At 35.7% G+C, this 24,147-nt stretch overlaps 2 protein-coding genes and 1 pseudogene across 7 annotated transcripts in view; 2 read left to right on the forward strand and 1 right to left on the reverse strand.

Annotated features, from left to right (window-relative positions):
• PPM1E (protein phosphatase, Mg2+/Mn2+ dependent 1E) overlaps positions 1-24,147 on the forward strand; it is a 201,642-nt gene that overhangs the window by 118,675 nt on the left and 58,820 nt on the right. The window lies entirely within an intron of this gene.
• Positions 1-24,147, forward strand: part of LOC309649739 (synaptosomal-associated protein 23 pseudogene) — a 424,755-nt pseudogene that overhangs the window by 106,395 nt on the left and 294,213 nt on the right. The window lies entirely within an intron of this gene.
• The window catches only part of TRIM37 (tripartite motif containing 37), a 282,148-nt gene that overhangs the window by 64,093 nt on the left and 193,908 nt on the right, over positions 1-24,147 (reverse strand). The window contains exon 25 of one of the 4 annotated variants that reach the window (XM_082439940.1): positions 5-3,678. The exons of the other annotated variants lie outside the window; for them this stretch is intronic. Within the exon in view, the coding sequence (XP_082296066.1) occupies positions 3,675-3,678 (4 nt within the window). The 3' untranslated portion in view covers positions 5-3,674. Of the gene's footprint in view, positions 1-4; positions 3,679-24,147 lie in introns of those variants that run through there. 4 annotated transcript variants of the gene reach the window in all.

Here is a 24,147-nt window from a genome sequence, read left to right on the forward strand (position 1 = left end):
ATTTTTAAATAGAATTTGAAATTATCAGAAGACTTTTATCTGTTAGCATTGTCAGTCTCATTAGCTTCTGAAAACTATCTTCCCAAACTATAAATGAATATTTAAAATGTGTAAGATGTAGCTCTTAATTGTAGAACTGTTGAATATAATTTAAAAGATGCAGGCCATTTACCAAAGGTGGAAAACGTGGCATTATAAACTTAAAATATAACATTTCAATTAGATAAGGATTTATGACATCATGACCCAAGTGTCTATGTGTTCTTTTAGGTTCATTTTAGTTTTTCGTTTTCTTTATTCTAATGAAAGAAAATGTGAATTTTTAAAGTATGTGCTTCAAAGCTATTGGTATAATTAATTACATGAAATGTAAATGTTAAAGTCTTCATAAAGTATTAAACAGTACAACTCACTTGTTCTACCTTTCTGTAAAGATTAACCTTATAGCAACATGACTGTTAAAGGATATTACCTGCTTTTTTATTATAATGAGCTACTTTGTGTGTGGGATCTTCTTTGTTTTTTGCTCATTGGAATCACTTTGGGAAAGTAATAGTTCAGTTCTGTTAACTGATTGAGGAAACTGTTAAAAATAATCTTGGGATTTTTCTAATGCATAGTTTTTACCATACTGCTTTTGCCATTATCCACAACAATACCTTGTAGAAATAACTAAATCAGTAAGATTGTGCCACATCTGCTTCTGTAAATTTCTACTCCATCTCTTAAGTGGTTGCAAATATTTTAACTATCTTCAAAGCAAGGTCTTTTTGCCCCCTACTAGAAACTTCAAAATGCCTCATAATACCTATGCTATTTAAAGTCTTTAAAGACTGTAAGTATGCATAATAAGCTGTCAGTTATCTTTATTATAGTTAATTATTCATTACTTATTCAAGACAAGGTACTATGCTATGTGTATCTAATCAGAGTAGTCAGTGGTTCCTATAAATAAATTTTATTCAAAGAAATATTTTGTTAACTAATGAATACATACAAATGCACACACACACTGTTGATTCTCATTATTCACAGTAGTTGTGTTCTATAAAGTCACCACAAACACTGAATTAGTGAATAATGAGCCATATTTCCTAGGGGAAATAAAGAGTTAGGTTCCTGTGAGCCTCTCACAACGTTTTCATCAACCAGTCAATACACCTCGTTTTATGTGTGTTTCTGTTGATTCATTAATATTGAATTTACAGCCAACAGCACTATAACTCACGCCTGAATGAAGGTTATCGAATACACATATTTTCTCCGTAAGGCACAACACAACCTTCCTGTTCTTAGGAACACTAGTTAGCACTTCAGCACTATGCTTGAGGACCATATTAAACAGCAAAATCACCAACACAAAGCACAAAAATGAGGCAGATGTGGCAGTAAATAGACTGTGAAAAGAACACTTTATTTACAGTATGAAAGCTGAAACAAGAAGGCAGAGTGGTGAGTATTGCCTTGTTTGACCTCATCTTGGAATGTGTGCTTGAGGCAACTCAAGTTTTTTGTCACTCTGTGTATGTCCATAAATGACTGAGAAAATAGTAACTTCAGGGTTACAAGTAAATTTTAGTGAGTACATAGGTGGATTTGCAAATAGAGACTCTGAATAATATGGACCTAATATATATATATATATTTTCATTCCTGCCTGAAGCACATTTTCCTTTCTTTTCTATCTCTTGACCTACTCATTATTCAAGTCCCATCTTAAAGATTATCCTATCTCTGAAACCTTTCCCAGCTCTCTCAGACAGATTTAGCCTTCCCTCCAGTACTCACTGAGTGATCTCATATCGCCTTGTACATTTTTATAACATCTATTACATTTTATGTTAATATTTTTCAGGATTCTTTAGGCTATGAGCTCCTGAAGAACAGGGATCCTTTCTCATTCATTTCTGTATCCTTAGTACTTAACACAGGGTCTTTCACATAGTTAAAATTAAATAAATTGTAATTGAATAACTCAATTAAATCTCTCTGCAAATGGGTCTGTCTTAATTCAAAATTGCAGACTATATTGAAGTGGAAATCGTTACACATTTTATACTAGTGAATATCTCTTGTTATCTCTGTTTTTATTGGTTCTTTTTTCATTTGGATGAAGCTGCTTTATTTGGAAAGGCATGAATAATGAACCAATCAGGTTTTTTTTTTAAATTACCTTTTAAAGTTCTTCTGTGCAAACATGGACTTACTGAGCACAGTAATGCACTAGGCTCTGTATCAAACTATCCTGATTCTAAACTGCAGAGGAGAAAGTTTATACTCAGGAAAAAATTAGGATACATGCTTATGCTAGATTTTGATTTTGAAATTTCCAAAAATACAGACTAGTATTGAAAAACTAACAAAGCAAACACCACTAAACCCGTGACCCATATTTAATGTTTTGCTATATTTAAAGATTTTTTTAAAACTAAGCCTTACAAATCTAAGTTGAAGGTCCTCTACATACCCTTCCTTAATCCTGTGCCTGCCCCTTCCCTCCCACTGAAGCACTTCCCTGAATTTTGTATTTATCTTTTCCAGCTAAGCCTTATATATGGGTAGATTTTAGGATGCTAGGGCTCCTTCAGTGGTTTTTTGTTTGTCTGATTTTTAACAAAATATCATTCATTTAGTCTAGCACGTGGGATGAAAGTAGTCATGTCATCAGTTTCTATGTATATGCCTTTCTAGGGAACACTTAATGAGATTGCTTTTTTCTCCCACGCCTACAGATGTTTTGTTTGTAATCCCTTAATCTAAATTATCAATATATCTTGCAGTATTATACTTCTTATGATGATGAACTTTTTATTAACAGCCATAATCAGTTCTGCCCATAAAGCCATCATTGTTTTGCTTCCAAAAAAAAAATCTTTTTAGACTTTCAAAATGCAACAATTTCAATCATTCTGCTATAAAGGCTGTGAGGCACAAATAATATAAAAATGAACATTGAAAAATGTATACTAAAGTATATTAGAAACATACAGATTCATATTGTCATGTTTAGTTAGATAATTTATACCAAAAATTCATATTTTTTAAAATGTAGTATTATTTTATTTCTGATAAATTAAATCTGACTTTGAATTGCCCAACCTGGTAAGATGGTGATTCATATTAGTCATTATGGGAGCCCATGGAGAAGAATGAAGCTCCCTTTCTTTCCTTCCTTTCTCCTCCCCACCCAAGAATTTAAGAGCCTTTTAAAAGAAAACAAAGTGGGATGGGCTCACTTGTCTGCAGTTTATCATGATCCTAACTGCTGTTCTTATTTAAAAAGCCCATATGTTCCTTAAAGTAAGACAACATTACTGCTTTTCGGCGAAGTTTGTGCATGAGAGTCTCTGCTGATTTTGAGCTCCCCCAGGACCTAGAGTATAGCCTCCCAAGGTGCTCCATGTAGCCATTCTTCTTGGTGGTCTTGCTATTTCCTCGAAGCACTGCTATGCAGTAGGATTCAGGTATCTGCTGTGCCTGATATTGCTGAACCTTTTCCATTCTGGGGAAATTGCCTTTGGGAGGCCCTTTCCCAGTCTCCCTGACAGCCCTCAGAAGCTTTGCCTTTAAATCAAACTCCCAAAAATAAAAGTTAGAAGGCAGATTATCCATGAGTAACTTCTATTTTCCATTCAGTAAAGATCTTCCATGAAATACGGAGCCCAAAGACCTGGTTACCTATTTAGAATGGGGAAGGGAGAAATAAATGGAGAACAAAATGCAAATTAAAATCTTAATAAGTTACCCTGAAACTCTTACATGGTCATCCATAGATGTACAGTTGCCACCCCATCTTTCTGCCTAGGGTTAATTATTAGTTGTTCAGTTTTTATTGAGCACTTATGAATAATGGAAACATGAGTAATAAAATGAGTAAGCTGTATATTATATTTCTCTTGCTGTAAAAATCAGAGTAAAGCATCCTATTACATAGGCCTTTGTTCCTCAGTTATTTAGATGGCAAATAATATCTCCCAAATAAAATATATCATTATTGTATATTTTAATATACATTAAGGAATGATAAAGTACCACAGATCTATAATGAGTCCATAAAACCCAGATCTGTTACGTATCATTATGACTTTTACTTGAGTTTGAAATAATTTCAAGAACACTCAACAGGGACTTCCCTGGCAGTCCAGTGGTTAAGACTTTGCGCTTCCACTGCAGGGGGCATGGGTTCAATCCCTGGTTGGGGAACTGGGGAACTAAGATCCAGCATGCCTCGCGGTGTGGCCAGAAAAAAAAAAAGACTGGAGAATTTAAGAACACTCAACAATCATTATTGAGGCCTATACAATTCTGAGAGCTGAGATAGAGAATAAATTTGAGTACAATATGTCTTTACCCTTAAGAATCTTACAGACTAGTGAAAACTATACAAGCAAATAAATAATTCTAGTGTAATAAATGGAAAAGATGCTATGAAGGTATACAAGCAGAAAGAAAGGAGTCAAAGAAGTTTCCTGAAGCAGGTAATGCTTTAAATGAGTTTTTTAAAGCCCAATAAGGGTTGTTGACTAAGTGAAGAAGAAAAGAAAGGTGGTTCAAGCTGAGGAAATGACATCTATGAGTGTGTGTTAACATAAAAAAAACAACAACACATAGTTATGGCTGCCTCTACTGTGTAAGTAGTTCCATGTGACTGGAGCAAAGGCTGCATGAGAGGGGTAGGTTGAAGGCAGAGAGCATGGACCAGATATGATACGTTCAGGTGTCTGCGGGCCTTTTGCCTACTTCTCCAGTAATCTTCCCACTGAAGACCTCCTTAGAGAAATAAAGCTGGAAGAATTTTATTAAACTGCCTTCCTTTACTATTTTGTTAAGTTTACCTTAACTCTTATGTAGCTACCTGTAAGTTCCTAATACAGTGCTATCCCATGGAGGAGCTATCTCTTAGCACCGTAATGACATACAAGTAAGAGCTACCTTGATATTTTATTATCTTGTTGCTAATTATCTATTACTTTTCACTATACATAATTTAATTCTATCAAACCACTACTGGCAACTGTGTTATTAAGTATTTGAAGTAATGGTGTTGTTACTCAGTAGAATGGAATAAAGGAGAAGAAAAAAGTGAAGAAAAGCAGTTAAAAGAATGGCTTTTATTAAACAGCAAGATCAGTTATAAACCTACACTATGAAAGTGACAACATTTATGTGAATACTTGAGGATAATTTTGAATAATCAGTCATTCTACACTAATGATTTGTTTTCTCTAGTTAACGATGAAGTACAGTTTCTTTGCAGTTTATTCTAAAGGTAGCGCTAGTAACCAGATACAGCCAAATGTCATACATTAAAAATCAATTACAACTAGGAAGTATTTAAAAAACTTCAGCCATTGGAAAAGCTGGTATAATTGTAACTGTTAGTCTGCCAAGAAGTGTACTAATTAGCCTGTGCCCTCATTGAAAGCAAGCAGGGTTAATGTCTTTGGCTTCATTAATTAATGTTTATAAATGGTATGCCTACTTTTCTGATTATAGCTAGAGGGAAGGTAAGGGAGACCATAGCTATGATGTTGCTTTAACTAGATAAAGTGGTTAACAATTGAGATAAGGTGAGAAACTATTAAAATTCTTAGAGAACTGAATAAATTTTGATACTCATCTAAATTTTTAAGAAATATCCTTCATTTTACATTATGTATGTCTTATCTATGTGTATTTTATTATTTTATATAAAACACCAACAGCTAGAGTTTTAATTCTCATTTTTACTATGATTTTTTTTAACTTTTTTTTTTTTTTTTTTTTTTTGGCCAAGCCTCCTGGCTTGCGGGATCTTAGTTCCCCAACCAGGGATTGAACCCACACCCTCGGCAGTGAAAGCACGGAGTCCTAACCACTGGACCACCAGGGAATTCCCTTTACTATGATTTTTAAAATGAGCATATTAATACTTTTATAATAAAAAAACAAGATATTTCCATTTTGAAAAAAAGATGACAGTTTAAACTGAGGTGAAACTTTTCAATTTGCTATATAAATCAAAACTTTAATTAAAATTATATTGTTGCAATACAATAAGATAATTTCGGGTTGAGACATTTCTCACTTGTTCAGCAAGTAAATATAAAATTTGCATTGACAAAAATCCTAGTGCCTCTGTTTTAATTTTTATTATTATTATTTTTTAATTGAAGTATAGTTGATTTACAATGTTGTGTTAGTCTCAGGTGCATAGCAAAGTGATTCATATATATATATAGTTTTTTTTTTTTTCAGATTTTTTCCACTATAGGTTATTATAAAATATTGAATATAGTTCCCTGTGCTATATAGTAGGTCCTTGTTGTTTTCTATTTTATATATAGTAGTGTGTATCTGTTAATCCCAAACTCCTAATTTATCCCTCCCCCAACCCCACCTTCCCCTTTGGTAATCATAAGTTTGTTTTCTATGTCTGTGAGTCTGTTTGTAAATAAGTTAATTTGTATCATTTTTTAATATTCTACATATAAGTGATATCATATGATATATTTGTTTTTCTCTATCTGATTTACTTCACTTAGTATGATAATCTCCATCCATGTTTCTGCAAATGGCATTATTTCATTCTTTTTTATGGTTGAGTAATATTCCATTGCATATGTATACCACATCATCTTTATCGATTCATCTGTCCATGGACATTTAGGTTGCTCGCATTGTCTTGGCTGTTGTAAATAGTGCTGTAATGAACATTAGGGTGCATGTATCTTTTCGAATTATGGTGTTCTCCAGATATATGCCCAGGAGTGGGATTGCTGGATCATATGGCAACTTTATTTTTAATTTTTTGAGGAACCTCCATACTGTTTTCCATAGTGGGTGCACCAATTTATTTTCCCACCAACAGTGTAGGAGGGTTCCTTTTCTCCACACCCTCTCCAGCATTTATTTGTGGACTTTTTAATGATGGCCATTTTGACAGATGTGAGGTGGTACCTCATTGTAGTTTTGATTTGCATTTCTCTAATAATTAGTGATGTTGAACATTTTTCATGTGCCTGTTGGCCATCTGTATGTCTTCTTTGGAGAAAAGTCTGTTTAGGTCTTCTGCCCATTTTTTGATTGGATTGTTTGTTTTTTGATATTGAGCTGTATGAGCTGTTTGTATATTTTGGAAATTAGTCCCTTTTTTTAAAATGGCATTGTTTGCAGTGACTTGTTAGCCAGCAAACACCCTTTTCCACATAGTGAGGAACAAATAGTAATGATCACTTAAACTTATAGTGCTTGAGATACATCAAATATAACTTAGTTGTTTTTTGTTTGGCCACACCACGTGGCATCTGGGATCTTAGTCCCCTGACCAGGGATCGAACCTGCACCCCCTGCAGTGGAAGCGCAGACTGTTAACCACTGAACCTCCAGGGAAGTCCCTAACTTAGTTTGTTTTTATTATTATATATCCAAACTGGGAGAGGGTGACTATCAACTTTTAATCATTATAATATGAGAAAGAGATGTCATACAGGTGAGTTGAATTCAGATATAACTGGATGACTTTATTTCCCCTTTTTGTATCAGCCTGCTATTATACGTTGCATGTCATTAACTGGTCTAGTATATATTTACAGATCTACCTTGAATTTGCTTCTGTAGGAATATAGTTGCTTAACTATGCTTAACATATGGATTTACCTTCCTCTAGGCACTCTCATGAGAAACAGCAGTTTAAGGAACTGCTAATGAGCAAAGATCGTCTTAGCCCCAATTCTTACCATTTTCTGCCTCTCAGCTGCCAAAGTATTACCTGTGTCCAAAGATCTTGTAATTACCCGAAATTGCCCCACCTCCAAAATTGTTAATTCAGACATTCCATTCATCAGCCACATCCTCCTATTCTCCAAATTCATTTGTTCAAGCACCCTACTGCAACAGTTCTTTGATTTCATTAACACCTTCATTCCATTGGCTCCCTTTTATTTATTTATTTATTTTTAAATTTATTTATTTATTTATTTATGGCTGTGTTGGGTCTTTGTTTCTGTGCGAGGGCTTTCTCTAGTTGTGGCAAGCGGGGGCCACTCTTCATCGTGGTGCGCGGGCCTCTCACTATCGCGGCCTCTCGTTGCGGAGCACAAGCTCCAGACACGCAGGCTCAGTAATTGTGGCTTACGGGCCCAGTTGCTCCGCGGCATGTGGGATCTTCCCAGACCAGGGCTCAAACCCGTGTCCCCTGCATTGGCAGGCAGATTCTCAACCACTGCGCCACCAGGGAAGCCCTCCCTTTTATTTTTACTCTCAAATTTATTCAACGTAGATTTTACCGTTCTTCATTGTAATCATGCTCTTGTACATACGATCAGGTCCTTTGCCCTTCTCTCTTTGTATACCATCTGCCTAGCAAAACCCTACCCCCACTTTCTCTGTGACTACTTGCAAACAATTGAGCAGTGCTCAAGAAAAATTCATAACCAGACTTGTGAGCTCACTGTAAAATCATGATAAACAACCTCAGCTGAGTAATTATTAACTCATTTTCTCTAGTAAGTTCACTCTTCCGCACTGCATATTTTCTATTTCATACTTTTTTGTCTGCTTAGACTTCCCGATGCCCTCTCCCTCCTTACCGCAGCTTGTCTCATAATTCATAGAGGAAATAGGAACAATTGAATGAAAATTTCCTCTCCTCACAGACAGGAGTTCTCCAGGCTCATCTGCATCTATCTTCTCCTCCTGTCCCTCCTGTCAAAGACTGACCTCTCCACATGTGACCTAAGTTACATCTTTTTCTGCTTGCTTAGAGAGAGGTCTAATTCCATATGCTATTGTCTCTTCTGCATCTTTAGCTTCTTTTTTTTTTTTTTTTTTTTTTTAACTGGATCTTTATTATCATTATTCAAAGATATCACTTTAGTCTCTCCCATCTTAAAAAAAAAAGCCCTCTTCTAATTACTATTATCACACTTTTTTCTTCCTTTATAGCCAAACTTCTCAAAAGATTCGTCTCCATATCCTCACTTCTCACTGTTTTAAATTTTTTGAAAACAATTTTTAAAGTTTTATTTTGACTAACAGGGCTTCCCTGGTGGCGCAGTGGTTGAGAATCTGCCTGCCAATGCAGGGGACACGGGTTCGAGCCCTGGTCTGGGAAGATCCCACATGCCACGGAGCAACTAGACCCGTGAGCCACAACTACTGAGCCTGCGCGTCTGGAGCTTGTGCTCCACAAGAGAGGCCGCGATAGTGAGAGGCCCGCGCACCGCGATGAAGAGTGGCCCCCGCTTGCCGCAACTAAAGAAAGCCCTTGCACAGAAACGAAGACCCAACACAGCCAAAAATAAATAAATAAATAAATAAATAATAAAAAGAAAGGAATTCCTTTGGGAAAAAATCCTTTATTTTGACTAACAGAGTTTTTTAACTTTAATATAATCAAATGTGTCAAACCTTTAAGGTTAGAGTTTTGTGTGTCCTTTTTAAGAAAACTTTGTCTACACCAAGGTCCTGAAGATTGATTTTCTAATTTTAAACTACTATTGTTTTCTGGAATAATTTTAACTTAGTTATGGTATATTATTTAATTTGCTCATATTTTCTTTTGTACTTTTACAAAAATAGACTATTTCCTTTTCTTTTACTGTCTTCTAATTTTGTTAGATTTTTGGTATCTAAGTTGTCCCTTTATAAAGAGAATTGGGATTTATTTCCTCTTTTTCTATTCTCTAGAATAGTTTGTGTAAGATTGGTGTTATGTTTTCCTAAATGTTAGATTTAATTGTTGAAGCCACCTAGACTGGAATTTTTCATGGGAAAGTTTTAAATTATGAATTCAAATTCTTTAATAGATGAAGGTCTATTCAGAATTTCTGTTCTATTTCTTCTTACAGAGTTTTGATAGGTTGTATTTTTCTAAGAGTTTATTTACTTTATCTAAATTTTAAAACTTATTAGCACCGGTTTTTCTTAAAATCCTTTTGGTTATTTGTTAACCTGTATGATTTATAACTCTATACCATTTTTCATTCCTGTTATCAGTAATTTATGCTTTCTTTCTTTTTGCCACACCAGGGTTGATAAATTTTATTAGTCTTTTTTTAAACTAGACTTTTCATTAGCTTAGTTGATCTTTGTTGTTGTATGTTTATTTTTTTCATTCATTAATTTCTTCTCATTATTTTCTTCCTTCTTCCTTTTTTGTTCAATATTCTGTTCTTTATCTTATTTCCTGAGATAAATGCTTAGAACATTGATTTTTTATGCTTTTTTTTCTTTCTAATATATCCATTTTATAAATTTCTTCTAAGTGTGGCTTTAACTGTGTCCCACAAATTTTGACATATGATGTTTTCATTATCATTAGTTCAAAATATTCTCTGTTTTCCACTGTGATTACATTTTGACCCATGGATCATATGGAAGCAAATTATATAATTTTCAAACAAATGGTGACTTTCTAGTTATCTCTTAAATATTGATTTTTAGCTTAAGTTCACTGTGGTCTGAGAACATATTCTGTGTGATTTCTAACACAGGTTGTTGGAGCCTAAGTGAGGTGAGGAGAGTATCCATGTAGAGGAGCAATGTGATGTCAGGTTTTGAGGGTATCTGCATTGGTGGGGGGAAATCTATGTAGAGAGTTGATCCAAGTGGAGTAAGGAGAGCATCTATGTGGGAGGGTGGCCTAGAATAGGGAGAAACATGTTTGCGTGAGGTCATGGAAGCAGTAGCTCTGTCCCATTGTGGAATGTCAAAGCCCAAACAGCATGAGGAAGGTGTCCACGTCAGAGGCCTCTTGGCACAGGTTGTCAGAACTTGAATCAGGTGAAGTGGGTATCCACATAAAAGGGCATCCTGGCATTGATTGTTGGAGCCCAAGTGAGGTAAGGAGGGTGACCATAAGCAGGGGAGAGGGCCGTTGTTGGATGGTATGGTGGGGGATATAAGAGCCTAAAAAGAGTGAAGAGGGATTCCATGCAGGAAGGTAATAGTGTCATCACACTATGAGTGTTAGAGACTAACCTAGGGTTAGGAGAGTATTTGCAGAGAGTGGAGGCACCTTTGACCAGTGAGGGGCATTGGTGTCCAAGCAGGATGAGACCAAGCACTGGAGCAAGGTGGGGGTGGGATAACGGTAATGGGGAATTGACTACGTACAAGAGGATTGTTCATATCAAGGATATATTAAAGATAATAGGAGGTAAATATATTAAGGATAATAGGAACCAAGTTTCTTACTGTCGGAATAGAGAGTTAGACATATAGAAAGGAAGAAACCTAGAATGGGCTTTGTAGTGTTAAGTTGGAATTAGAGATTATCAGTGTGAACACATGGTTTTCTGTATCTGTGGACATATATATAGAAATAGAGATGAAATGTGTATATGTGTGTGTTCATGTGCACACAGATATACATACACATAAATATTTTTTCATACATATATTCTCTAGCTCTGTCTACTGAGAAGGCCTGGAGGTAATTATATCCAATATCAGTGAGCACAACTAGTGCCAAAATATGAGTTTCTGAATACTATTACCCACTAAAAGGAACCAGAGTTATCTGTAAGAGTTGCTGATTCCAAGCTGGGGAAAGGATATAAAAGTCGATCCTAGAATATGTTGTGCCTGAAAATAAGAAGATGCTCAAAGAATGATGGAAAGATGTCAAAAAGACAGAAATAACCATTTTGAAAAAAAAGATGAAGCAGTTTCTTATGAAAGTAATCATATATATACCTAACCAATACTCCGTCTTTATATCTTCAAATATTGCCTCTTCCTCGTTGTTTCCTCTCTCCCTTTGGAAGTGTGACTAAATGTTAGACCTGCCCTTTCTATCTTCCATGTCTCTTAACTCTCTTACTTTTTTTAAATTGAAATATAGTTGATGTACAATATTATGTTAGTTTCAGGCCTACCACATAGTGATTTGACGTTTGCATGCATTTTGAAAGGATCACAACAGTAAATCTAGTACCCATCTGTCCCCATACAAAGTTATCACAGTATTATTGACCATATTCCTTATACTGCATATTACATCCCCATGGCTTATTTATTTTATAACTATGGGTGTGTCCTTTTTTTTTTTTTTTGATTTTTACTTATTTATTTATTTGGCTGCGTCAGGTCTTAGTTGTGGCATGTGGGATCTTCATTGCGGCATGCAGGATCTTTCGTTGAGGCATGCACGCTTTTCATTGCAGCATGCGGGCTTCTCTCTAGTTGTGGCGCATGGACTGCAGAGCGCACAGGCTCAGTAGTTGTGGTGCCCGGGCCCTAGAGCACGCAGGCTTAGTTGCCCCACAGCATGTGGGATCTTAGTTCCCTGACCAAACCTGCATCCCCTGCACTGGAAGGCAGATTCTTAACCGCTGGACCACCAGGGAAGTCCCCAGGTTTGTACTTCTTAACCCCATTCATCTAATTCCCCCCCGCCAACCTGCCACCCCTCTGGCAACTACCCATTTCTTCTCTGTATCTACGAGTCTGTTTTCATTTTGCCTTGTTTATTTTGTTTTTTAGATTCCACATATAAGTGAGATCATATGGTATTTGTCTTTCTGTGTCTAACTTACTTCACCTAGCATAATACCCTCTAGATCCATCCATGTTGTCACAAATGGCAAGATTTCATTTTTTATGGCTGAGTAATATTCCATCTTCTTTATGCCTTCATCTATCATCAATGGACACTTAGATTGCTTCCATGTCTTGGTTATTGTAAATAATGCTGCAGTGAACACTGATGTGCATATATATTTTTTTGAATTAGTTTTTGTTTTCTTTAGGTAAATACTCAGAAGTGAAATTGCTGGATCTTGTGGTAGTTCTATTTTTAATTTTTTGAGGAACCACCATACTGTTTTCCATAGTGGCTGTAACCATTTTACAACTCCAAACAGTGCAAGAAGATTCCCTTTTCTCCACATCCTCACTAACACTTGTTATTTGTGGGCTTTCTGATGATAGCTATTCTGACTGATGTGAGGTGGTATCTCTTTGTGGTTTTGATTTGCATTTCCTTGATGATTAGTGATGTTGAGCATCTCTCCATGTGCCTTTTGGCCAACAGTATGTCATCTTTGGAAAAATATCTATTCAGGTCTTCTGCCCCTTGTCTAATAAGGTTGTTTGCTTTTTTGATGTTGAGTTGTATGAGTTCTTTGTATTTTGGATATTAACCCCTTATTGAATATATCATTTGCAAATATCTTCCCTCATTCAGTAGGCTGCCTTTTCATTTTGTTGATAGTGTCCTTCACTGTGCAAAAACTTTTTAGTTTGATGTCATCTCATTTATTTATTTTTGCTTTTGCTTCCCTTGCCTGATGAGACAGATCCAAAAAAATATTGTTGAGACCAATGTCAAAGAGTGTACTGCCTATGTTTTCTTCTGGGAGTTTTTTGGTTTCAGGTCTTACATTTATATCTTTAATCCATATTTGAGTTTGTTTTTGTATATGGTATGAGAAAGTTGTCTGCTTTGATTCTTTTGCATTTAGCTGTCCAGTTTTCCCAACACCATTTATTGAAGAGGCTGTGTTTTCCCCATTGTATATTCTTACCTTTTCTGTAATACGTTAACTAACCATATAAGTGTGGGTTTATTTCTGGGCTCTCTATTCTGTCCCATTGACCTATGTGTCTGTTTTTATGCCAGTACCATACTGTTTTGTAGTATAGTTTGAAATCAAGAAGCATGATGCCTCCAGTTTTTCCTGCTTTCTCAAGACTGCTTTGGCTATTCAGGGTCTTTTGCGTTTCCATACAAATATTAGGATTCTTTGTTCTAACTCTGTGAAAAATGCCCCTGGTATTTGGCAGGGATTGCATTGAATCTGTAGATTACCTTGGGTAGTATGGTGATTTTAACAATATTAATTCTTCCAGTCCATGAGCACAGCGTGTCTTTCCATTTGTTAGTGTTGTCTTCAGTTTCTTTCATCAATGTCTTATTCGTTTTCAGACTACAGGTCTTTTACCTCCTTGGTCAGATTTATTCTTAGGTATTTTATTCTTTTTGATGCAATTGTAAATGGGACTGTTTTCTTAATTTCTCTTTCTGATACTTTGTTATTAGTGTATAGAAATGCAACAGATTTCTGTATATTAATATTGTATCCTGCAACTTTACTGAATTCACTTATTTTAATGGTATTTTGGTGGTGGCTTTAGGATTTTCTATATATAGTATCAAGCTGTCTGCAAACAGTGACAGTTTTACTTCTTTTGTTCCAATTTGGATTCCCTTTATTTCTTGTCTGATTGCTGTGGCTAGGAGCACTCTTACATTTTTCATCTCTTGCTTCTCTGTGTTGCATTATGGAGAATTTTTTTTCATATTTATATTCCAATTTACTAGTATTCATTTTAATTGGATTTATTCCCCTCTTAGTCTGATCCATTGAGTTTATATATACATATATATTTTTAAAATTTATTTTATTTATTTATTTTTGGCTGCATTGGTTCTTTGTTGCTGTATGCGGTCTTTTCTCTAGTTGCGGCGAGCGGGGGCTACTCTTTGTTGCGGTGCGCGGGCTTCTCACTGCGGTGGCTTCTCTTGTTGTGCAGCACGGGCTCTAGGCGCACAGGCTCAGTAGTTGTGGCTCGCGGGCTCTAGAGCACAGGCTCGGTAGTTGTGGCACACGGGCTTGGTTGCTCCGCGGCATGTGGGATCTTCTTGGACCAGGGTTTGAACCTGTGTCCCCTGCATTGGCAGGTGGATTCTTAACCACTGCGCCACCAGGGAAGCCCTGAGTTTATATTCTTAATTTCTAGATGTTTGGTTTGATTTCTTTTGGATCTGCTTGGTTTTTTTACTTAGATTTTTCAGGTCTTTTATTTTTTTTTATTTTTTTTTTGATGAATGTTAATTAAATTTACTGTGGTAATCATTTCACAACATATACATTTATTAAATCATTAAGTTGTACACCTTAAACTAATACAATGTTATATCTTAATTATTTGTCAATAAAATTGGAAAAAAAAAATCAAACAGGCCAAGTGCTTCCCTCTCCCCTGGTCAGGTATGACCACACCCATCAGAGTCCTTTCTTAGTGCACACCTGGTACATACATTTATCACTACATTTTCTAAATTATTTTTCTATACTTAAGTCATCATCATCACTTAGCACATTGACTGTGATATGGTCAGTATTGAAATCAAGGTTTACTCCCTTTCTTTTTTTTTTTTTTTCCCACACACACACACTGTATTTTATTTTTACAAGAGATCAATAGACTGACACCAAGCATTGTAAATGGATGACCACAACAAAAGCAACAATGATTGCAGTTACCAAACATGAAACACACTCATGCTATGTCATAATATTGACATTCAGTCCAGTAATCCTCCACTGTAATAGCTCCTTTACTTTGCAGTGAAAATTGATTTGTATATTCTTTTTTTACTTAGATTTTTCAGGTCTTTTATTTTTTAAAACATACTAAACAGAACGATTTTTTAGCCTGACACGGTAGTTCACATATCTGATTTTGAAGTTCTGTTATCTTTTGTTTCTACTGACTGTTGCTCATGGTGACTTCTTTCCTTGTGTGCTTTGTACTTTTGACTATGAGCTATAATTTTCCTTGAAACTTTATGTGGAAAATGATTTGAGGCCTAGAATGAGGCTTGGATTCATTCAGACAGGATTTTGAGTTTGCTTCTGTTGGGTGCCCTAAGGATATTACCAGATAACTTTCAAGTAAATTATTAACATAAATTTTCTTGGACTTTACAGATAGTATGATATGGGTTGCAATCCTTTGTGTGAGCCACATTGAGGTTTTGAATTCACACGATTTTTTTTTCCATCTCCACTCAATGCTGTGATTTAAAACAGGTTTTCTTCTAGCATTTGAAGTTGGGAGGGTGGCATTTCCAGTTTACCTTTACTCTGAGATGGGTGGTTTGGGAAGTCCCTGCTTTATGAGGGTATCATTTATTAGATTCCCTGTTTGGGAATACTCTGGGCTTTGTCTCTTGACCTCCAAATCAATCTAAGCTCTGAAAATCAAAGCTTAGGTCACCAGTTAGCAAATGTCCTCAAGACGAAAGCTAGCTTCAGTGTTCATCTTACGTCTCTGGGGGGTCCCTGCCTTCACTTGGTTTTTTGGTGAGTATTGCATGATTTTTGCTAACTCATGGATATGTTAAAGAAGATTTTTAAATAGCATTTTTAATTATTTTCAGTGAAAGAGTTAGTCTAAATACGTAGTCTCATGCCAGAAGTTGAAGTTTACATAAACTATTTTTAAAAATTATTTTTAATATTGCACATGATACAAATTCAAAAGATACAAGTGGGGGGACTTCCCTGGCAGTTCATTGGTTAAGACTTCGCCTTCCAATGCAGGGAGCACAGGTTCAATCCCTGGTTAGGGAACTAAGATCCCACATGCCTTGTGGCCAAAAAACCAAAACGTAAAACGGAAGCAATACTGTAACAAATTCAATTAAAAAAAAAAAAACTTAAAAAACAAACAAACAAAAAGATACAAGTGGGTATACAGTAAAAAGTATGTCTTTCTCTCACCTCTGTCATTCAGCCTCTAATTCAGTTCCCATAGGAAGCCATTGTTATAGTTTTCTATAACTAAATTAAATATACTTACTCTATAATTCAGTGTCAGTTGGTTATTTTACACTAAAATAATCCAAGTTAGTTTGTTATTTTCAAATTTCCTTTTTCAGGATCATCAATGTTTCCTCTAGTTTTCTAAGCTGTAGCTTTTTTTGTATAAAAGTGATCTTTTATACATGAAATGACCAAGAATGTTTCGGAATGAATTTCAATTTGTGAACCTAACTCTGAGAATTTTTATTTTTCATCATGAGAACTGCTAATGCATGAAAAGCATAAGGATGAAGATAATAGATTTATTTCTCAGGAAAAATATGTGGGTTCCTCTATCTCCAGTTTTTCATTTTAAGTTTTGTAATAGAGTTCTCTTCATGGATATTCATTTAAATTAACAATCAAAAAACAATTTATGCTGCCCCAAAACTTTTTTGTTATTCCTTTCTTCCTTCAGGTAACAAATATTAGTTATTTTACTACTCTGTGCCAGATATTGTCCTTTGTACTAGGAATATAGCAGTGAACAGATTAAGTCCTGGCCTTCATGGAGAGCACTACTTTGGGGGAACAGACAGTGAACAAAAACAAACATATATAATATATAAGGTAGGATGAGTTTATGGAGAAAAATAAAGGAAAGTAAGGGTCCTAGAAAGCACGAAGGATTGGGGAAGAGACTGCAGCATAATATAGGGTTAAGGTAGATTTGTGTCTCATGAAGTAAGGTTATACTTCTTTCAGATAGAGGAGAAGTGCCTGGTATATTTGAGAAACAGGTGCCAGTGTATTGTAAAGGAGTGAGTAGTGGGGAGAGTTAGGGCTAAGAGTTGGTAGTGGGGAACAGACACAGATTATTCAGGGCATTGTAGACCATTGTGAGAACTTTGGCTTTACTTTGAATGTAATGGGAAGCCATTGGGTTTTGAGTGAGACATAATTTGACCTAAAACATTTTTCTTCCCAACTTTTTATTATGAAATTTTCCAAACATTCAAAACAGTTGAAAAAATAGTAAAATGAGTATCCATTTGCCCACCCTCTGGTTTCAGCAGCTCTTAACCTTTTGTCTTAATTGTTTTGTCTGTCTGTCTATCTGTCTATCTATTTTTGCTGAGCCATTTGAAAATTACAGTACTTCATACTTAAAAAATAAGCATATTCACTTACATAACCACAGTGCCACCATTTCATCTATTGACTCAGATATCCATTAATCATTCTTGCCTGAATTCATCATTTCACTGGAGTTTGACTTTGGTTTGGAGTTTGATCTATTTGGTTACAGTGTGGGAAATAGACTGTAAGTTTGTGTGGAGGCAGATTCCAGCTATTCAACTATCACAGAAGATGGACTAGGGTGGTAGCTGTGGTGATGGTGAGAAGTGGTCACAATCTGGATATATTTTGAAGAAAAAGTCACCTGGATCTGCTGATGTAGGACTGAGAAAGAGGAGTCAAAGGTGACTTGAAGGCTTTTATCAATAAATGGAATTGCCATTTGCTGGAATTGGGAAGATGGTGGGAGGATCGGGTTTGGGAACTGGGAGTCAGGAATCTGGCTTTAGTCATGTTAAGTTCAGAACATCTATCAGACTTCCAAGTTGAGTTATTGAGTAAGCAAGAGGAAATGGAGGCCTGGGGTTCAGATGAGAAGTTTGGGCTAGAAATAAATATTAGGGGGTCATAAGGAAATAGTGGTATTGAAAGCCACGAGATGAGGTAAGATCATCTAGGGAATAAATATAGACAATAGTAGAGGTTCAAGGACTGACCCCTGGGTTACCTCAAAGTTTAGAAGTGAGAAACAGAGGATGAACCAGAAAACAAGACTGAGGAGGACATCACTATTTATTTAGAGAAACCAAGAGAGAGAGAGGTGGCCTAGAAATTATATCAAGAAGGAGGGGAGAGATTATGTCAAATGCTACCAATGGGTCAAATAAAATAAGATTTGAGAAATTATCACTGGATTGGTCATTGGTGACCTTGTCAAAAACAATTTTAGTGAACAGTTGGTTCAAGAGAAAATGGGAAGAAAGGAATTGAAGACAGTAAGTAGAGACAGTTCTTTCATGGAATTTAGTTGTGTAGGAGAACAGTTAAGTGAGGGAATAACAGCCTTTAAAAAAATATATTGGAGCTATCATAACATGTTTATATGCTGATAGGATAACCTATTGAGAGAGGGAAAAATTATGATAGAGTAGGGGCAGTTCCTGGAGTGCTGTCTCTCTTACCAAGAGTGAAGGAAATATAAAATAGGACAAATTATGGTTGGCAATGAGCATGTGGAAATTCTCCATAAGACAAAAGACTTACTGGTAGAGCCAGAAATCCCCTTTACTGTGGGAGTTGTGTTATATATATAGCCAAGATAAACTCCCTTGTGAGTTCAATGATAGTAGAATTTTAAAAAGCAAGGTAAATGACATTTAAAATTCTTTATTCTCTCGTTGAGTACTGTGAGTATGTACTAAAAATTCCATTGGCATAATATTTTAAATCAGGCATTCCTCTTTAGAGACTATATTGAGATAAAAGAATAATATGGAAATTGTGAATTGCAGAATTATTATAGTGTGAAAATAGCATTGGGTAAGAACTTACCATTCTTCAGAAAGTGAGAGGCCTATAGCTAGGTACTTTTATATCTTCACATTCTGTAGACCTTTTATTTCCTTTTCTTGCCTTGTTGCATTAACAAAGACTTCCAATAAGATGTTGAAAAGAAATGGTGGGGGGAGGGACATCCTTGCTTGTACATGATCTAAATGAGAAAGCTTCGAGTATCTCACCATTAAGTATGATGTTAGAGGTGTAGGTTTTTCCTAGATATTCTTTATCAAGTTGAAGGAAGTTCCCCTATATTCCTGGTTTACAAGAGTTTTTATCATGAATGGGTGTTGGATTTTGTTAAATGCTTTTTCTGCATCTCTTGATATGATCATGTGATTTTTCTTTTTTAAGTTTGTAGATGTGATAGATTACATTAATTGATTTTCAAATGTTGAATGAGCTTACACACCTGAGATAAATCCCAGTTGGTCTTTGTGTGTAATTTTTTTTATACTTTAAAAAATTTGATTTGTTAATATTTTATTGAGGAGCTAAGTTCTTAATCTATAGTATAAATTCCTTTCTTCTAGAAGAAAAATCTCCTTATAAAGCTACTTTTGTGTTCTTCCATTAAAAAAACTATTTTGATTGATTTTGAGAGATAACTTATTGAAGTGACTAAGAGCAAAATGCCTTATTTTGAATCATCTGACTCTTGGCAAGTTACTTATATTTTCTGTGCTTCAGTTTCTTCAGCTATCATAGTATCTATCTCATAGAATTGTTTTGAAGATTAAATGAGTTATTAAATGGGAAGCACTAAAAATAGTGCCTAGAACATTGTAAATGCTGAATAAATATTAGTTGGCACTTTTTTTTTTTTTTTAACTTGAGGAAAAGAACAAGCTGAACTTAAGAAACAAAGCAAAACATATTTTAACGTTTTGTTACCCACCTGTTACAGGAAACTGTCCTAGCCATCTTTTGGATTTCTATTGCATCTAACATGTAAGTCTGTCTTAATTTTGTATAAAGATTATCTAACTAGGGTGTCCTCCCCAGAAGTCTCTAATATTCTCAAGAGAAGAGACCATGTGCTATTCATTCATTCAGCCAGTCAACAAATATTTCAGTTCTATTTACCAGGCACTATGGATAAGCAGTGAATAAAAAAGATAATGTTTTCACTGAGTTTGCATTCTAAAGCAGGAAGCCACCATATCTTGGCTATTGTAAACAGTGCTGCAATGAACATTGGGGTGCATGTGTCCTTTTGGACCACGTTTTTCTCCAGATATATGCCCAGGAGTGGGATTGCAGTGTCATATGATACCTCTATTTTCAGTTTTTTAAGGAACCTCCATACTGTTCTCCACAGTGGCTGTACCAATTTACATTCCCACCAACAGTGCAAAAGGGTTCCCTTTTCTCCATACCCTCTCTAGCATTTACTGTTTGTGGATTTTTTGCTGATAGCCATTCTGACTGGTATGAGGTGATATCTCCTTGTAGTTTTGATTTGCATTTCTGTAATAATTAGCGATGTTGAACATCTTTTCATGTGCCTCTTGGCTATCTGTATGTCTTCTTTGGAGAAATGTCTATCTAGCTCTTCTGCCCATTTTTTGATTGGGTTATTTGTTTTGATGATATTAAGCCTCCTGAGCTGTTGGATAAAGATGTGGTACATATATACAAGGGAATATTACTCAGCCATTAAAAAGAATGACATAATGCTATTTGCAGCAACATGGATGGACCTAGAGATTGTCATACTGAGTGAAGTAAGTCAGACAAAGAGAAATATTCTATGATATCCCTTATATGCAGAATCTAAAAAGAAATGATACAAATGAACTTATTTACAAAACAGAAACAGACTCACAGACTTAGAGAAGGAACTTATGGTTACCAGTGGGGAAGGAAGGGGAGAAGGGGTAGTTAGGGAGTATGGAATCAACATGTACACACTGCTATATTTTAAATGGATAACCAACAAGGACCTACTGTGTAGCACAGGGAACTCTGCTCAGTGTTATGTGGGAGCCTGGATGGGAGGGGAGTCTGGGGGAGAATGGATACATGTGTGTGTATCGCTGAGTCACTTTGCTGTGCACCTGAAACTATCACAACATTGTTAATCGGCTATACTCCAATATAAAATAAAAAGTTAAAAAAAATTTTTTTAATGAAATAAACATTTGAAAAGTGAAAAAAAAAAAAAAAGTAGGAAGCCAGACAGTAAACCAAAACAGTATGATTACATCTTTTGCTGAAAGCTATGATGGAGTGTCCAGAAGTAGAGGTTAGGTTGATGGAGTGGCAGAGCACAAAACAGATCTTCAGTAACATTTCTTGAACTAGTAATAAACGTAAGTGTAGTGGATGAGAAAGGATGAGTTAATAGTTGATAGCGAGTAAAATCTCACACAATTACCACCATAGAAACCCTCTAAATGAAATAATGTTATCATTAGGAGTTTACTATAAGCCAGGCATACAGTACTAAGTGCTGTAGCTCTATAATAAGTACTATATGTTAATTATGCCGTTTAATTCTCACAACCGCCCTGAAAAGTAAGTAGTGGGACCATTTTACAGAAGAATAAAAAGCTCAGGAGTTTAAGTGACTTGTTCAAGGTCACATAGGTAGTAAGTATCAGAACACAGATTTTAATCCTGATTCAAAGCCAGTGCTTTTAGTCAAGATATACGAGCTGGTAAATTCTTCTAAACAAGCAGCTAATTTGGGAGAAGGGTAGTGGTATGCTTGTGCTTTTGGGTTTGGGGCACAGTTAAGTCTGTTGAAGGTTAATCCTATAAATCAGGTTCAAAATGTAAAAATACCAGCCAGTAGGAAAAAAATTACTACCCTTGCTAGAAATAATTTCTACCTCCTCTGATCTCCTGTAGATTATGACTACACCATCCTACCACTTGCTCTTTGCAAGAACTTAACCTCTTTCAACTCAAATTTCTTCATTTGGCAAGTAGAGATGATAATACCTGCCAAGCCTCTACAAGTGAAGTACTGTATAAGAAAGACTTGTAAAATGGAATGAAGTTTTAATTATTTTAATGGACTGTAAACTACTTTTTTTTAAAAATTTATTTTCTTTATTTTTGGCTGCGTTGGGTCTTCCTTGCTGCGGTCGGGCTTACTCTAGTTGCGGCGAGCGGGGACTACCCTTCGTTGTGGTACATGGGCTTCTCATTGCGGTGGCTTCTCTTGTTGCCGAGTGCGGGCTCTAGGCGCGTGGGCTTCAGTAGTTGTGGCGCATGGGCTCAGTAGTTGTGGCTTGCAGGCTCTAGAGTGCAGGCTCAGTAGTTGTGGCGCACGGGCTTAGTTGCTCCATGGCATGTGGGATCTTCCCGGACCAGGGATCGACCCGTGTCACCTGCATTGGCAGGTGGATTCTTAACCACTGGGTTATATATTTTTCTATGCCCCACAGCACAAAAAAGGATCATTCTATGATGTTTTGCAGGCACTTAGTGAATATTAGTTGAATAAATGATTAATCAAGCTTTTCACTCATTTTAATAACTTGGAATATGTGGGCTGGCACAGATTTGTTAGTAATTCCAGTTATCTTGATACCTTTGAGTTCACCTGAGCTGTACTGTATCTTGGACCTTAATTGTAATAAAGACAATTGTAATTGGACCTTAACTGTAAACCTTAATTGTTTCTGAGAACCCATTTTAGTTCATTTTTAGCATTTTGCCTGATGCGTAAACAGTTTGGCAGAGAGTGGGAATGTGATATAGTGGAAGCAGTTGGCTTGCTGACGCAAGAACACTTTGAGTTTGTGATGCTTAGCTGTAGGTGCAGATGAGATACCATGCCACATGCTGTACAATATGCGTTAGAAACAGGTAGATTTTAATATGACCGTCTGAACTAAAACTAGCTTTTAGGCTTTTGTCATCCAAGTTAAAATCTGACATTAAAGATTTAATTTTAATAAATTAAAGAAATTTAAGAATATAATATAATTTGGCACCATTATTGTCTGAATAACATACTCCTATCAAATCTGAGAAATTAGTTTTAGATATGAGCCCTTCATATTTTAAAATATCACTGTTCCAAAGTTATTTATTTCAGGGTATCCTCTCCATAATGTACATATTCAGAAAAACAGCTTTAATTTCCTGCTTTGGCTCTGATCATATTAATTTAAATGTCTCTCTACATTTCTTCCCTCAGTTTTCATTGTAACACAAGAATAGTGGATAACCTTTAACCACTTCCTGTGTACTAAAGAATAGTGTGGGCCTTAGGACCAGATGAAGTAAGCAACAATCTATGCATGCTTTCAAGGGGTGGTCTGAAGGCTGTTCTATTTTTAAATACTTCTACTGGTTAATAATGATATCTAAAATTACAACACAAGAGGTTTGTTCCTTTGATTTAAGGTTTTGTTCTTGTTAAGATGTAGATACCCATGAAGGATTTTTAAAACCTGTTTTTAGGTACTGTTCTAGGTAATGGAAACAAAAGCAGTGAACAAAACTGACTGTGCCCCTGTGGACAGACAATATATTCACAAATAAGTAATAAGAAGAATGGTAAGGAGCTGTTTTTTTCTTACAAAGTGGGTAAGAAAAATCCCCTTTAATAATGTTACATTTGATGGTGACTTGAAGGAAGTCAGGGTATGAGCCATTTGAATATCTGAAAGATCATTCCAAGCAGAGGAAATGATGCAAGAAACAAAGGGCCTGAAGTGACTGCATGATGGGTATGTTTGAGAGATAACAAGGAGGCCAGTATGACTAGAGTGGACTGAAGAAAGAGTAGAATTGTAGGGCATGGTCAGCAAGGTAATGAGTGAGTTTATAAGTATGTAACCTTGAGCAGATTTTTTTTTTAATAAACTTTTTTGTTTTGAATAATTTTAGATTTATAAGAAGCTGTTAAGATAATATTACCATCTACCTCTTATTCAGTTTCCCCTAATGTTTACATCTTACATAACCATTATACCTTTGACAAAACTAAGAAACCAGCGTTGGTACATTGCTATTAAATAAAATCCAGATT

This window comes from Balaenoptera physalus, assembly GCF_965194825.1.
Source record: "Balaenoptera physalus genome assembly, chromosome: 20".
Classification (NCBI taxonomy): domain Eukaryota; kingdom Metazoa; phylum Chordata; class Mammalia; order Artiodactyla; family Balaenopteridae; genus Balaenoptera; species Balaenoptera physalus.